The following is a 17,759-nucleotide window of genomic DNA, read 5'->3' as shown; positions in this document are numbered from 1 at the left end:
AGTTTTAGCAGCGGTGTTGGATTTACTCATGGTGAGACTCCTTGTGAAGGTCAGGTACACAAAGAATCAGACAGATGCAAGAGGTGGGTGGATTAAAAAAAAAAAAAAATCAGAAGGCCTAAAAAAGATACACCCCTGGAGGGCAGGACACAGGTTTTGTCAGTGAGACATGGGTGGCACAGTCAACCCAGTTCGGAACCATGGGCAAAGTTCAGGGAGAGGCCACAGTTACTGGGGTTATCAGTTAAACTCACCACAACGGGTATGAGTATTTGCTGTTGGATCAACTAAAAATTCACGAGTGTGGCTGAGGAGGAGGATATCACCATTTGTGTGTCCAGGTATTCGGGAACAGATGGGGCATGCGTGTCACAGGAGCAGGAGCTGGGAAAACAGGGAGGGCAGCGGAACCACCGGGCGGCAGTAGGCGGGCTTCCTAGCGGGACTGCCGCTGTTGTGCAGTGCGGCGCCGTCCCCAAGATGGTGGCTCCCCACATTATCTGGTACCTGACAGCACCAGTTCCGATGGCATCCGGCAGCAAAAGGTGAGTAAAGGGGAGTCTATGGCACCACCCACCTCGGCTAAGATCTGTATAGAACCATTGCCAGCAGAAAGCAGAAAAGGATCACCACGACAACACCAGTAATTATATAAACGTTGTAATCCGACGATGAGGCCTTTTCAGTCTTTTCTAAGGTGTTGGAAGCTTTTTTAAAGAAATAATTGTAAGTATTGTGGAAATATTGGTATCAGCATAGTGCGCTGTGCTAGGTGGCAGTGGAACTGGCAGGGGTGGAGTGAAAGATGAACCTGAAAAGTGTGTGGTGCAGGGGATCTTAAGACAGCAGGCAGAAGTCTTCCCCAGTCAGAATGCTGGGCAGCCCCAGCAATCAGTCAGCCCTCAGAAGTGGGGGATCAGGGAGGCCAGGGTCCAGAATGTCCTGTTTTTGTCATTTTTTGAATATGCAAGCACCAGAATGTTCAGCAGTTGATGTCAAAATAGACACTTTGAAACATCTATTAAACAGGCCATGTTGGTGCTTCCACGTCTATGAGGCGCACAGGCTCAGATTTTGCCCTGTGGTAGGAACATCCTTAGCTCTGCACACCAGCTAGGAGGTGTAACCTCATCACTTACGGTTGTAAACAATGTACACTTTTATACCTATGCCCACATCTTATTAATATACTGTTTAGCTTTCATCCTGATAGCTACCGAGTCACAAGCCATACCCCAAAAAACGGACCACGTATGAAATCGGTAGAATACATTTTAGCTATCCTCTTTAGTTTGCAAGGTGTGCACTCACCTATATGTAAATGCATTTAAGTTGTCATGCCACCTGCATATAATGGAGACAGCCATTTTGCAGGATGAATATTCATTGGTTCCAAGCAAATTAACAGGATACATAGTAACTCCGCTGACAAAATGGATGATTCTATTGTGACAGCTCGACTGTTGGCTACATGCTGCTGGCCAATTTTGTTTTTTGACCTCCTTTCTTCTAAAATCAGATCTCATGTAACCATTGTGGATAGAGTGTGACTATCAGTGAAAGCTAAAGCACCTTTTCATTCATAAAGGTATATAATAACAATGACTATCACATACTCACAATGAGCAAGGATCCTCTTCAGTCAGCTGTGAGAGGAAGACATTTGTAAAATGAATGAAGAGAGCACCAACAGCTTGTTTAGAAGTGTCAAAAAACCTAGTATTTAAAACATACAAATAAAATGAATTAGAAATGCATTCTGCAAAGATAACACACAAATCTATACCGGGCAGCTTTGACAAACAAAAGCATTGGCATGCGCTGAGGGGAGTGTGTAGCACTACTTTGGGGGGTGCCTTCAGGAAAAGTCATTGTTATTTATGAGATCACAGGCGTCACTGCACTTTTGAATAGACTTTATCAGCATCTGTCCGGGAAACAGTGGTGCTGAAGTGCACGTTTTGGACGTTTTGTGCAGGCGGGCGGGATGCTGGCTGTCAAAATCCTGACAGCGGCATCCCGGCCGACAAATTGCCAGCAGCGGGGCGAGCTGTAGGAGTCCCCTTGCGGGCTCGCTGCGCTCGTCACGCTGCAGGCTTATTTTTTAAAAACTAAACCTTAAATGCCATCAACCCGGCACCCACACCCCAGGGTTGCCAGGGATAGCCCCAGGCTTCAGCCCAGGCCTTAGATGCCTAGAGGGGGGACACCTTTATTGGAAGGTCCTCATCCTCCCAGGGAACCTCGGCCTGGACTGGCTAGTAAGGTGGGGTAATGATCGGCCACTGGACCAGTCAAGTGTTTCTCCTGGCTGTGGCATTACATCCCTGCCAGTGGAGCCCGGTGCGGACTCTAAAAATAAGGGGGACCCTTACGTCTCCCCCACCCCCCAAGATTTTTAAAACTGAGACCAGTCCAAGAGCCCAGGCGTGGTTGTGATCTGGGGGGGGCGGGGGGGTTTCACCCCCTTGCTGGTTTTTTTTTAATTTTTTTAACTGTTTCTAAACTTTTTCTGGTGACATAGATCTCACGGATATGTGCATGCTTCTGTAAAACTCCCCTAAAAAAAAAACCTGGTCTATTTATAGGCGAGTTTTTGGTAAGGTTTTGGGTGACAGTTTAAAACTAGCACGCTATTACATTGGCTGTGTTGTAGGTTTTCCATAGGAAATCATGTAGATGCGAATATGGTCTGCGTGAATTTGGGATTGCAGGAAACATACGAGTTTGTATGTTCCTGTATCCTATTACATTGTGCAAGTTGTAAAAATGTGCGAGTTTAGCGATAAACTGGCACATTTTAGAAACACAGACCCTACATTTACATTGTCTCTCTGGGGGTTGTCTAGGTTCTAAGAATATTTAAAAACTAACCATATTCTCCAGGGTCGTCTTTCTTCTTTTGGTTCCCTCCAGCGTTTCACTAAAAACAAAATATATTATTAATTACAATTCTGTGCCTTGGAAATATGTGCCATATTGCTTGGCGTGGTCAGTTTATCAGACTGGCCAATTCAATAAGGGTTTTGTATGAGCAAGTAAGAACAATTAAAGGGGGCTTTTACGTTCAGATAACTCATTTACTGGCCTGCAAAAGCCTTTTTGTAAATGTTACTTAATGCATTTTCTTTAGAACTTCAGTATGCACCGTTCACCTATGCTTTTCTATCATCAGGCTATACTTTGTAAGGAGGGCCGTCTTATCCCTTTATCTGTTTATTAATACCATACATAGTACTCTCCCAGAAGCTCCAGGAGACTCCTGATTTTTTGAGTAGTCCCCTGGACCTCTGGAAGAGTGGGTGACGAGGGCTGAATGGGGAGATAATAAAGAGAAACAGAGGTCAGTAGATCATTGTAGCTCCACCTCTCCCCAAAGACCCGTGATTTGTGACATTTTGGTGTGACTTGAGGAGGAGCCTAATGAAGTGAATAGCCTATCCCCACCTCTGGAGTAATCACCTACATCTCCTCTCCCCCAGAAAGGATAAATTAAAAGTTGGTTGATATCTTGCTTTACATAGAACCAGTGTACTCCAGAATAAGCTGAGGATATAAAAAATAGAATGCAGATAGGTTTATTTTCATTGCAATGGGACAAGCCATAGCTGCTCTGTGGATACAAATGTACAGTAGTTGTACTCAAGACAGAGAGCACAGCAGAGTGTATTTTGAAATTAACAATAAAGGACTTCACTTCCCCAAGAGAGAGTCTATGGGCCCAATAGAGAGACGGATGCAATGTTTATTTCAGACGCAGATTTTCTACTGCACATACATCTAGAGTCCATTCAGCTGCGATTGAGATGTATAGTCTCAGAAGGGATCAGTACGTAATCCCGCTGGACGGGATCCCGGCGGTCGAAATACCGACGCCGGAATCCCGACCACACAATCCTGACAGGGGTGGCGAGCGGAACGCAGCCCCTTGCGGGCTCGCTTTGCTCGCCACGCTGCGGGCACGGTGCCTCGCTACGCTCGGCACACTATTATATTCTCCCTCTATGGGTGTCGTGGACACCCACGGAGGGAGAATATGTCGGGATTGTGGCGGTCGGGATTCCGTAGTCGGTATTTCGACCGCCGGGATCCCGTCCAGTGGGATGTTGACCGCATCCCTCTCAGAAATGTTTTGAAAATATATTGCCCGTTTCTGGGCAGTGATGTGAGGTGGTTATGCAGATACACAGAGAGTTTGTCTTATGTTCATGTTATGGGAGTGTCACGGATGTGTTTGTGAACTCAGATGCTTCATCGCTCACATTGGAGGCGATGCTGTTATGGATAATCTGCAGGTGGGCAGGTGCAAGTTTCCATGGTGTGATCATCGATTGGGCCTAAAGACTCACCAAGCGGTATTTGAAGCTCAAAGTGGGTGTATCAGTCCTTGTGCATGCAGGCACACTGCTGTACACCAGGTATGGGCTTGTCGACGTATTATCATAAACAGAGGCATAACTAGGGTTTTTGGAGCCCAGGGCAAGATCAATAATGGCGCCTTAGCCCCCCCCCCCAAAAAAAAAGAAAACCTACAAAAGGAAACTGTGTGTACGCCAACGGCGCGCACTGAAAAAAATGGCCAGAAAGGGGCATGGACACTGAAAATGGGGTGTGCCAACATGATACGCCAGCTGTTTCAGGTCATACTGGGAACATTCTTTTCAATTCCACATGCACCTTACCATCATCATCTCCTGCACAAATAGGTGTCACTGTATATAAAGATGTCAGGGTGTGTATGTATAGATGTAGGTGCAGTGGTCGAAGTGTAATTTTTGAAGAGGGGTATGAAAAAGTGATGGTCGCAATTATGCGCGCGCCGAAGGTCTGCATGCGCTCCGGGAAGGGGGCGTGGCTACTCAGAAGGGGGCATGTCCTTCAGTGTAGTAGGACCCCTTATACTATCTATTACTGGTGCCCTTTTCACATTATAGCACACGGCATATGCCGAAATTCACATTATAGCACACGGTAGGAGCCGAAATTCACATTATAGCACACGGTAGGAGCCGAAATTCACATTATAGCACAGGGTATGAGCCGAAATTCACATTATAGCACACGGTATGAGCCGAAATTCACTTTATAGCACACAGTATGAGCTGAAATTCACATTATTGCATACAGTATGAACCGAAATTCACATTATTGCATACAGTATGAGCCGAAATTCACATTATAGCACACGGTATGAGACGAAATTCACATTATTGCACACGATATGAGCTGAAATTCACATTATAGAGTGAGGGGATCCTACCGCCTTAGTTAACAAGGCCTGTGGGGCACTGTGGAAAGGGGAGACTACCCCCTTAATTGACTAATTGTAGAGTTTAGCAGCGGCAGGGTTGCAGCGATTTCTAACCCCAAGCTGCGGCGCTTCTGCCACCTCCGACACGCCATGTCTTCGGCGCCACCCGGGATGCAGAGCACCGCACCGGGGATGCACCCTTTGCAGTGTGGTCTGCTGCGCTCCAAAGGGGAATCTTCTCTCCAGCTGCAGGATCCCGATCTGCGCTGTCCACCCCGAGGTTCCGCGCAGTCTTCTTAAAGCCAGCCGGGGTCTTCTGCCAGTGCTTCCTCACTGGTCATTCTACTCCATTGCTGCAGGGTCCCAGTCCACCGAAAGTTGGATGTCCTTCCCCGGTCCTACGGCTGGCTGGACTCCTCTTCTGCGACGTCTTCTCCACTCAGCGTAGACGGCTCTGGTCGCTCCACTGACAGGCGCAGGCTTGAGTCCTCCAGGGCCTCCGGCCACCTTCCTACATGCTGCTGCTGTCTGCTAATTAAAAAAAAATATATATATTTCCGGGTCTGTGGAGAAGTGCCGCCACTTCGACCAATATATATATATATTGGTCGAAGTGGTGGCACTTCTCCACACACACACACACACACACACACACACACACACACACACACACACACAGAGCCATAGAACACATACGCTTACTTATACACTTAGTTATACACACACACATAGAACACACACAGGAAATACACAAACACACTGAACACATACACACATAAATATACACACAGATAGAAAATATACTTACACTGTCAGTGTCACTAGTGATGAGCGGGTTCGGTTCCTCGGAATCCGAACCCCCCCGAACTTCACCCATTTTACACGGGTCCGAGGCAGACTCGGATTCTCCCGTATGGCTCGGTTAACCCAAGCGCGCCCGAACGTCATCATCCCGCTGTCGGATTCTCGCGAGATTCGGATTCTATATAAGGAGCCGCGCGTCGCCACCATTTTTCACTCGTGCATTGGGAATGATAGTGAGAGGACGTGGCTGGCGTCCTCTCACTTTGTTTCAGGGGGCTGCAAATATCTTTATTCTGGGGACCAGCAGTATTATAAGGAGGAGTACAGTGCAGAGATTTGCTGACCAGTGACCACCAGTATTATACGTTCTCTGCCTGAAAAACGCTCCATATCTGTGCTCAGTGTGCTGCATATATCTGTGCTCACACTGCTTTATTGTGGGCACTGGGGACCAGCAGTATTATATAGGAGGAGTACAGTGCAGAGTTTTGCTGACCAGTGACCACCAGTATTATACGTTCTCTGCCTGAAAAATGCTCCATATCTGTGCTCAGTGTGCTGCATATATCTGTGCTCCCACTGCTTTATTGTGGGGACTGGGGACCAGCAGTATTATATAGGAGGAGTACAATGCAGAGTTTTGCTGACCAGTGACCACCAGTATTATACGTTCTCTGCATGAAAAACGCTCCATATCTGTGCTCAGTGTGCTGCATATATCTGTGCTCCCACTGCTTTATTGTGGGGACTGGGGACCAGCAGTATTATATAGGAGGAGTACAAGTGCAGAGATTTGCTGACCAGTGACCACCAGTATTATACGTTCTCTGCCTGAAAAACGCTCCATATCTGTGCTCAGTGTGCTGCATATATCTGTGCTCACACTGCTTTACTGTGGGGACTGGGGACCAGCAGTATTATATAGGAGGAGTACAGTGCAGAGTTTTGCTGACCAGTGACCACCAGTATTATACGTTCTCTGCCTGAAAAACGCTCCATATCTGTGCTGCATTGTAGTGTATAGTAGGAGTACAGTGCATAATTTTGCTGACCACCAGTATATAATATATTGGAGTACGGTACAGTAGGCCACTGCTCTACCTACTTCTGTGTCGTCAAGTATACTATCCATCCATACCTGTGGTGCATTTCAGTTTTGCACAGTTTGCTGACCACCAGTATATAATATATAGCAGTACGGTACAGTAGGCCACTGCTCTACCTACCTCTGTGTCGTCAAGTATACTATCCATCCATACCTGTGGTGCATTTCAGTTTTGCACAGTTTGCTGACCACCAGTATATAATATATAGCAGTACGGTACAGTAGGCCACTGCTCTACCTACCTCTGTGTCGTCAAGTATACTATCCATCCATGCCTGTGGTGCATTTCAGTTTTGCGCAGTTTGCCGATCACCAGTATATAATATATAGCAGTACGGTACAGTAGGCCACTGCTCTACCTACCTCTGTGTCGTCAAGTATACTATTCATCCATACCTGTAGTGCATTTCAGTTTTGCACAGTTTGCTGACCACCAGTATATAATATATAGCAGTACGGTACAGTAGGCCACTGCTCTACCTACCTCTGTGTCGTCAAGTATACTATCCATCCATACCTGTGGTGCATTTCAGTTTTGCACAGTTTGCTGACCACCAGTATATAATATAAAGCAGTACGGTACAGTAGGCCACTGCTCTACCTATCTCTGTGTCGTCAAGTATACTATCCATCCATACCTGTGGTGCATTTCAGTTGTGCGCAGTATATATAGTAGTAGGCCATTGCTATTGATACTGGCATATAATTCCACATGTTAAAAAATGGAGAACAAAAATGTGGAGGGTAAAATAGGGAAAGATCAAGATCCACTTCCACCTCGTGCTGAAGCTGCTGCCACTAGTCATGGCCGAGACGATGAAATGCCATCAACGTCGTCTGCCAAGGCCGATGCCCAATGTCATAGTAGAGAGCATGTAAAATCCAAAAAACAAAAGTTGAGTAAAATGACCCAAAAATCCAAATTAAAAGCGTCTGAGGAGAAGCGTAAACTTGACAATATGCCATTTACAACACGGAGTGGCAAGGAACGGCTGAAGCCCTGGCCTATGTTCATGGCTAGTGGTTCAGCTTCACATGAGGATGGAAGCACTCATCCTCTCGCTAGAAAAATTAAAAGACTTAAGCTGGCAAAAGCACAGCAAAGAACTGTGCGTTCTTCTAAATCACAAATCCCCAAGGAGAGTCCAATTATGTCGGCTGCGATGCCTGACCTTCCCAACACTGGATGGGAAGAGGTGGCGCCTTCCACCATTTGCACGCCCCCTGCAAGTGCTGGAAGGAGCACCCGCAATCCAGTTCCTGATAGTCAAATTGAAGATGTCACTGTTGAAGTACACCAGGATGAGGATATGGGTGTTGCTGGCGCTGAGGAGGAAATTGACAAGGAGGATTCTGATGGCGAGGTGGTTTGCACCCGGGAGACACCTGTTGTCCGTGGGACGAATATGGCCATTGACATGCCTGGTCAAATTACAAAAAAAAAAATCACCTCTTCGGTGTGGAATTATTTTAACACAAATGCGGACAACAGGTGTCAAGCCGTGTGTTGCCTTTGTCAAGCTGTAATAAGTAGGGGTAAGGACGTTAACCACCTCGGAACATCCTCCCTTATACGTCACCTGCAGCGCATTCATCATAAGTCAGTGACAAGTTCAAAAACTTTGGATGACAGCGGAAGTAGTCCACTGACCACTAAATCCCTTCCTCTTGTAACCAAGGTCCTGCAAGCCACACCGCCAACTCCCTCAGTGTCAATTTCCTCCTTACACAGGAAAGCCAATAGTCCTGCAGGCCATGTCACTGGCAAGTCTGACGAGTCCTCTCCTGCCTGGGATTCCTCCGATGCATCCTTGAGTGTAACGCCTACTGCTGCTGGCGCTGCTGTTGTTGCTACTGGGAGTCGATCGTCATCCCAGAGGGGAAGTCAGAAGACCACTTGTACTACTTCCAGTAAGCAATTGACTGTCCAACAGTCCTTTGCGAGGAAGATTAAATATCACAGCAGTCATCCTGCTGCAAAGCGGATAACTCAGGCCTTGGCAGCCTGGGCGGTGAGAAACGTGTTTCCGTTATCCACCGTTAATTCACAGGCAACTACAGACTTGATTGAGGTACTGTGTCCCCGGTACCAAATACCATCTAGGTTCCATTTCTCTAGGCAGGCGATACCGAAAATGTACACAGACCTAAGAAAAAGAGTCACCAGTGTCCTAAAAAATGCAGTTGTACCCAATGTCCACTTAACCACGGACATGTGGACAAGTGGAGCAGGGCAGACTCAGGACTATAGGACTGTGACAGCCCACTGGGTAGATGTATTGCCTCCCGCAGCAAGAACAGCAGCGGCGGCACCAGTAGCAGCATCTTGCAAACGCCAACTCGTTCCTAGGCAGGCTACCCTTTGTATCACCGCTTTCCAGAAGAGGCACACAGCTGACAACCTCTTACGGAAACTGAGGAACATCATCCCAGAATGGCTTACCCCAAATGGACTCTCCCGGGGATTTGTGACATCGGACAACGCCAGCAATATTGTGCGTGCATTACATCTGGGCAAATTCCAGCACGTCCCATGTTTTGCACATACATTGAATTTGGTTGTGCAGAATTATTTAAAAAACGACAGGGGCGTGCAAGAGATGCTGTCGGTGGCCCGAAGAATTGCGGGCCACTTTTGGCATTCAGCCACCGCGTGCCGAAGACTGGAGCACCAGCAAACAGTCCTGAACCTGCCCTGTCATCATCTGAAGCAAGAGGTGGTAACGAGGTGGAATTCAACCCTCTACATGCTTCAGAGGATGGAGGAGCAGCAAAAGGCCATTCAAGCCTATACATCTGCCTACGATATAGGCAAAGGAGGGGGAATGCACCTGACTCAAGCGCAGTGGAGAATGATTTCAACGTTGTGCAAGGTTCTGCAACCTTTTGAACTTGCCACACGTGAAGTCAGTTCAGACACTGCCAGCCTGAGTCAGGTCATTCCCCTCATCAGGCTTTTGCAGAAGAAGCTGGAGAGATTGAAGGAGGAGCTAAAACAGAGCGATTCCGCTAGGCATGTGGGACTTGTGGATGGAGTCCTTAATTCGCTTAACCAGGATTCACGGGTGGTCAATCTGTTGAAATCAGAGCACTACATTTTGGCCACCGTGCTCGATCCTAGATTTAAAACCTACGTTGGATCTCTCTTTCCGGCAGACACAAGTCTGCAGAGGTTCAAAGACCTGCTGGTGATAAAATTTTCAAGTCAAGCGGAACGTGACCCGTCAACAGCTGCTCCTTCACATTCTCCCGCAACTGGGGGTGCGAGGAAAAGGCTAAGAATTCCGAGCCCACCCGCTGGCGGTGACGCAGGGCAGTCTGAAGCGAGTGCTGACATCTGGTCCGGACTGAAGGACCTGCCAACGATTACTGACATGTCGTCTACTGTCATTGCATATGATTCTGTCACCATTGAAAGAATGGTGGAGGATTATATGAGTGACCGCATCCAAGTAGGCACGTCAGACAGTCCGTACGTATACTGGCAGGAAAAAGAGGCAATTTGGAGGCCCTTGCAGAAACTGGCTTTATTTTACCTAAGTTGCCCCCCCCTCTCCAGTGTGAACTCCGAAAGAGTGTTTAGTGCAGCCGCTCACCTTGTCAGCAATCGACGTATGAGGTTACTTCCAGAAAATGTGGAGAAGATGATGTTCATCAAAATGAATTATAATCAATTCCTCCGTGGAGACATTCACCAGCAATTGCTTCCAGAAAGTACACAGGGACCTGAGATTGTGGATTCCAGTGGGGACGAATTAATAATCTGTGAGGAGGGGGATGTACACAGTGAAAGGGGTGAGGAATCGGACGATGAGGAGGAGGTGGACATCTTGCCTCTGTAGAGCCAGTTTGTGCAAGGAGAGATTGATTGCTTCTTTTTTGGTCGGGGCCCAAATCAACCAGTCATTTCAGTCACAGTTGTGTGGCAGACCCTGTCGCTGAAATGATGGGTTTGTTAAAGTGTGCATGTCCTGTTTATACAACATAAGGGTGGGTGGGAGGGCCCAAGGACAATTCCATCTTGCACCTCTTTTTTCTTTCATTTTTCTTTGCATCATGTGCTGTTTGGGGACTATTTTTTTGAAGTGCCATCCTGCCTGACACTGCAGTGCCACTCCTAGATGGGCCAGGTGTTTGTGTCGGCCACTTGTGTCGCTTAGCTTAGCCATCCAGCGACCACAGTGCACCTCTTTTTTTCTTTGCATCATGTGCTGTTTGGGGACTATTTTTTAAAATCGACCATCCTGTCTGACACTGCAGTGCCACTCCTAGATGGGCCAGGTGTTTGTGTCGGCCAATTGGGTCGCTTAGCTTAGTCATCCAATGACCTCGGTGCAAATTTTAGGACTAAAAATAATATTGTGAGGTGTGAGGTGTTCAGAATAGACTGGAAATGAGTGGAAATTATGGTTATTGAGGTTAATAATACTATGGGATCAAAATGACCCTCAAATTCTATGATTTTAGCTGTTTTTGAGGGTTTTTTGTAAAAAACACCTGGATCCAAAACACACCCGATTCCGACAAAAAAATTTCAGGGAGATTTTGCCAAAACGCGTCCGAATCCAAAACCCGAAAAATGTCCGGTGCACATCACCAAGTGTCACCACCACTATGTCCTCCTCCAGTGGTCTTTGTGGCTCCAGTCCTGTACAGTCAGTGGCAGCGCAGGGCCGGCGGGAAGGAAGGGAAGGAGGACACGCGGTGTGACGTGCTGATGTCACACCACGAGGAAATGACAGCGGGTGGGCTGGGCTGTGCGGCCAGCCAACCACAATGGACTGAGTCCGGAGCGCAGCAGAAGGGGATGACCCGGGCAGCGATGAGACACACACACACATTTAATTACACATGTATAATGCAAACCAGGGATGGACATATTTATTATGCCTGCCCTGCCTGCAAGTGGCTTTAACAGATGGCAAAATATTAGTTCTGGGAGTAAGGCTGAGGTCACTTTGGGGTGAAAGCTCTTACTGCCCCGGAGTGAGCGGTCCAGCTGTGTGGGGATTCATTAGGAGAACACTAAAACAATACAAACAGCCCCAGAGCTTAGATCTTCTTCACAAGAGCTTTGGACAATTGCAGCAGGACACTTATAATCCACCCCATCACAGCAGCAGCTGAGCATTAGTAACACATCGACAAATAAAAGATCCACTCAAACTTCAGCAGGAGACCACACACATACACCACTCTCTGCTTACCCGGCCAGCATGAGAGGAGCTGTGCGCCACAGAGCTCCCTTCCTACATTCAGCCGGCAGCAGCTCTGTCACGTTGGACACAGCTGCCACCGTGCGCTCAGCAGGAGCTGGCGTGGAGCAGGGAGCTGGCGGAGGGCAGCGGCCTGATCAAACAGAGGGGCAGATGTATTAACCTGGAGAAAGCATAAGGAAGTGATAAACCAGTGATATGTGCAAGGTGATAAAGGCACCAGCCAATCAGATCCTAACTGTTAATTTACATATTGGAGCGGATTGGCTGGTGCCTTTATCACCTTGCACATATCACTGGTTTATCACTTCCTTATGCCTTCTCCAGGTTAATACATCTGCCCCAGGGAGCGTGACACATCGCGGTCACGCTCCATGCAGCAAAGAGTACCGCAGCCAGGTGGAGGGCGGCGCAGGACTGGCGGAGCTCCGGCAGGCCGCGGCGGTGGTGAGCACAATGCTGCACAGTGGGGCGAGCAGGCCATGCATGTGCCGGCGGCGCCCCCCTCTGTTGGGCCTGCAGTGGTGCCCAGGGCATGTGCCCTGCTCACCCTGTGCTAGTTACGCCCCTGATCATAAAGACGCACATGCGAGACCATCAGACTCAGAATCAGGACCTCTCTGCAAAGTCAGTACTAAATCCAGGAGCAGACAAAACTATTCCAGTTACAAATAAATAATTTTAAATATCTCTGTACAGAGTAGTTCTATAGCTATGACTATAATTGAAACAAGTAGGGTAGTTGCAGTAGATAATTTGCAAACTAATAAATTAAAGCCACCTCAAAGTTGAAAACTCCTAAGTAAGTATTTGCATCAAAATCACTTCAAATTGTGGCAGATAGGCGGAAACTAAGGGGCCAATCCTATTAGGTGTGAGGGGGGGCAAGTTGCTATTGCAACAGCGTAGAAACGTGGCAATGGCACCGCAACTCAACCCCCTGTGGCTCAATCTCACATCGGACTCCCAAATTTTTATATGCAGCTCTATATGGGGCTGCAAACAAAAATCTGCAAATCCGGAGATAACTTAAGTGCAGCTTATAGCCACACTTGCTCACAGCTAATTGGATCAACCCCTATACTTGCAGACATATTTCATATATCCTGATCTCAGTATGGAAATCCCGGTACATACCAGACAGATAAACAAACCACTTTTTTTCCTGAGAGATGAAATGATCCAAAGAACTTTCGATCTCCAGTCTACACACTACCAGTCACTTATCATTTGTACCTGAATGATAAATTGTATCGTGTACTACAAATACAAGCTAAATTGTACAATAAACTGCCAACAGAGGCTATATTGTACCATGCACTAAAAATAGAGGCTGTTTTGTACCGTGTACTATAAATAGAGGCTTTATATTACCATTTACTGACCACAGAAGCTGTAGTGTACTGCAAGTTAGAGATGAGCGTTTCGGATTCCTTGTATTCGGAGCTGCTCTGAACACTGGAGATCAGAGACTACCAGAGCTGTGGCTCGGGTGGTCCCACCAAACTTGGATCCCATGTCGAGGCCGAACATCATCTGCCTGGCATCGGATTCTCACGGGACTTGGATTCCATATAAGATGCCACAGGTGAGACTCCGTGTCATTTCTCTCAAGGCAAGCTACGGTGTTATACTCTGCTGTTTTGGCTGTGCTGTGTCCATCCCGAGACTCCAGACTTCACTAAGTAGCTGTGCAGTATAGTGGCAGTGTATATAGGAGCATGCTGCACGTTGCACTGTACTCTGCTGTTTTGGTTGTGCTGTGTCCAGAGACTCCAGACTCCATAGTGGCTGTGCTCTGTATAGTGACTGTGCATGCTGCTGTATGCTGCACTGTACTCTGCAGTAAATTGTACTGTTTGGTGTTCTTTACCTTAGTACACTTTTACCCCTCTCCACTGACATGAAAGTCCCGGATTTTTGCACATGAATGCACACCAACCCATGATTTTTGTCAGTGGAAATGGCTCTACCCATGTCTAGTCACCAGGGAATCCTGCCTGGGACACTTGCAGGGTTTTCACCAGGTCTTTCCCAGGTGAGCTGCAGTGGAATAGGTTACCCGGATCATCCAACCCAGATAACCCGTTTACAGCCTGGTGATTGCTCAAAACACTCTCAAATGGGCAACACCCACGTCGGTCTCAGGTCCACTGTTTGTGGTGCTTGGAGACCACCTGCCCACCGCCTCTGGCCTCCTGGCACTCCTCCCACTGCTGTTTTCCATTTATCCGACCACTGCCAGTCTCCATCCACTGTTTGTGGTGCTTGGAGAGGACGTCATCTCCAAGCGCTGGCAAATACCAGGTTCAGTGGAAACAGGGTAAATCTAGGGTCTGACCCGGCTTGGAACAGTGTTCCAAATACTGGGTCAGACCCAGGATTATGTTCAGCCCACATGCACATGCATCCATAAACCACAGTTTGAACTGAGCTGCAAGTTAAATAAAACTGAAGAATTATATATTATCACATACATATATATATATATATATATATATATATATATATATATATATATATATATATATATATATATATATATATATATATATATATATATACACACACACACACACATATATACACACACATACAATATATATTAACATATTATATATATATATATATATATATATATATATATATATATATATATATATACACACATACATACATACACACACATATACATACATACATACATACATACATACATACATACACACAGATAGATCCATTGTTATCTTGGCCTCTTTGCTGCACCTAGGCACACCATGGTTTATTTACATAAACAGCTGCAATACAATACAGAGAGAACAATACAGCAGGGGATTACATATATACATACATACATACATACATTATAATATATATATATATATATATATATATATATATAATATATTATATATATATATATATATATATATATATATATATATATATATATATAAAATTTGTTTTGTTTGTACTGTTTAGTGCAGTGTAACCTATTGCGCTTTGTTTACATGCATCTATTTGGGATCCATACAGTTTGAACCAAGCTGGAAGTTAAATAATAGATAAATAAATATATATTTCTATTGTTTGTACTGTTTGGTGCATTTTGTTTACGTCCACCTATAAGTCCTGTGATCCACGCAGTTTGAACCAAGTTAAAAAACAGAACAGAAATTATATATATATATATATATATATATATATATATATATATATATATATATATATATATATATATATATATATATATATATATATATATATATATATATATACACATACACACACACACACACAGAGAAGCGAAGGAGCCGGCGCTTAGGTACTGTTTGCAGTACTAATTTTATATAATGACGTATAAACACCTAGAGTTGACACATAACACTCCTCAATTTTTCTTTGAGTGGCAGCTTGTGAAACAGAAAAATGTGTTTGTTAGACACATACAGTGAATATAGGAAGAAGAGAACACAAGCGCCAAAAAGGGTTTTAAATTATATAAAAAGGTGAAAGCAGGTATATGGGGTGGTAAGTTTAGCTTGATCACTTATCTGGTTTAGATATGCAATGATCTTTCAGCCTTCATTTGGATTCAGTACATGGAAATAAAAAACAGCAAAACATAGGCCCTCATTCCGAGTTGTTCGCTCGCAAGTGAATTTTAGCAGATTTGCTCATGCTAAGCCGCCGCCTACTGGGAGTGAATCTTAGCATCTTAAAATTGCGAACGATGTATTCGCAATATTGCGATTACACACCTCGTAGCAGTTTCTGAGTAGCTTCAGACTTACTCGGCATCTGCGATCAGTTCAGTGCTTGTCGTTCCTGGTTTGACGTCACAAACACACCCAGCGTTCGCCCAGACACTCCCCCGTTTCTCCAGCCACTCCTGCGTTTTTTCCGGAAACGGTAGCGTTTTTTCCCACACGCCCATAAAACGGCCTGTTTCCGCCCAGTAACACCCATTTCCTGTCAATCACATTACGATCGCCAGAACGATGAAAAAGCCGTGAGTAAAAATCCTAACTGCATAGCAAATTTACTTGGCGCAGTCGCAGTGCGGACATTGCGCATGCGCATTAAGCGGAAAATCGCTGTGATGCGAAGATTTTTACCGAGCGAACAACTCGGAATGAGGGCCATAGTGTGTACCATTCATAAACATATCGCATAACACTGTCTGAATCAGAGGGGCATCATTAGGGAATTAGCAAGTTCCCGCTAGTAAATACTTCTTAGCCACATCAGTGTAAAATTTAAAAACATAAATTTAATACAATAACATAAGAATGGCTGAATAACACACGTACAATAATTAAAAACATAAAGAGCTTATCTGTCCATAAATTGGATATCTGCAAAGCGTTCCAACGCGTTTCGTCCGTCAGTGCCTGGACTTCATCCCCTTGATGAAGTCCAGACACTGACGGACGAAACGCATTGGGACGCTTTGCAGATATCCAATTTATGGACAGATAAGCTCTATATGTTTTTAATTCTTGTACGTGTGTTATTCAGCCATTCTTATGTTATTGTATTAAATTTATGTTTTTAAATTTAACACTGATGTGGCTAAGAAGTATTTACTAGCGGGAACTTGCTAATTCCCTAATGATGCCGCTCTGATTCAGACAGTGTTATGCGATATGTTTATGAATGGTACACACTATGTTTTGCTGTTTTTTATTTCCATGTACTGAATCCAAATGAAGGCTGAAAGATCATTGCATATCTAAACCAGATAAGTGATCAAGCTAAACTTACCACCCCATATACCTGCTTTCACCTTTTTATATAATTTAAAACACTTTTTGGCGCTTGTGTTCTCTTCTTTTATATATATATATATATATATATATATATATATATATATATATATATATATATATATATATATATATATATATATATATATTTATATTATTTATATTGTCTGTTTGTTCAAAGCCCTGTGACTCTATGCAGTTTGAATAGAGCTTTTTTGCTTTTTTGAAAAAATAAAATAAAAACATAGAACTACTGTTTGTACTGTTCTGTGCACTGTACACCAGTATGCTGTGGCAATGTTTCATTAATGTGCTATAAGCTGCCATGTGGTGGGCACTGCTCTGTTGCTTAGTAACCAGCCAGATCGCTGCAGCCTTTGGCCAATATTAGTGAAAATTATATTGTGAGGTGGTCAAAATTGACTGGAAATTAATGTTATTGAGATTAAGAATACTCTAGGAACAAAAAAAATGCATAAATTATGTGACTTTAGCTTTTTTTGGCAATTTATGACAAAATAAAATCCAAAACCAGTCACGGTGGTTTGGCAAATCCAAATCCAGACAATGAATCACAGCCAAATCCAAATCTAGAACAAATGGTCCAGCGCACA

The 17,759-nt window shown here is 45.0% G+C and overlaps 1 protein-coding gene across 1 annotated transcript in view; it reads right to left on the bottom strand.

Annotated features, from left to right (window-relative positions):
* Positions 1-17,759, bottom strand: part of LOC134932422 (store-operated calcium entry regulator STIMATE-like) — a 215,521-nt gene that overhangs the window by 124,411 nt on the left and 73,351 nt on the right. The window contains exons 2-3 of the mRNA XM_063926816.1: positions 2,875-2,923; positions 1,621-1,716 (exon numbers count right to left, since the gene is read on the bottom strand). Coding sequence (XP_063782886.1) covers positions 1,621-1,716; positions 2,875-2,923 — 145 coding nt within the window. The remainder of the gene's footprint in view (positions 1-1,620; positions 1,717-2,874; positions 2,924-17,759) is intronic.

This window comes from Pseudophryne corroboree, chromosome 6 (genome assembly GCF_028390025.1).
Source record: "Pseudophryne corroboree isolate aPseCor3 chromosome 6, aPseCor3.hap2, whole genome shotgun sequence".
NCBI classification, from domain to species: Eukaryota; Metazoa; Chordata; class Amphibia; order Anura; family Myobatrachidae; genus Pseudophryne; species Pseudophryne corroboree.
Note: the sequence above shows the minus strand (reverse complement) of the source record. Positions and strands in the feature narration are given on the sequence as shown.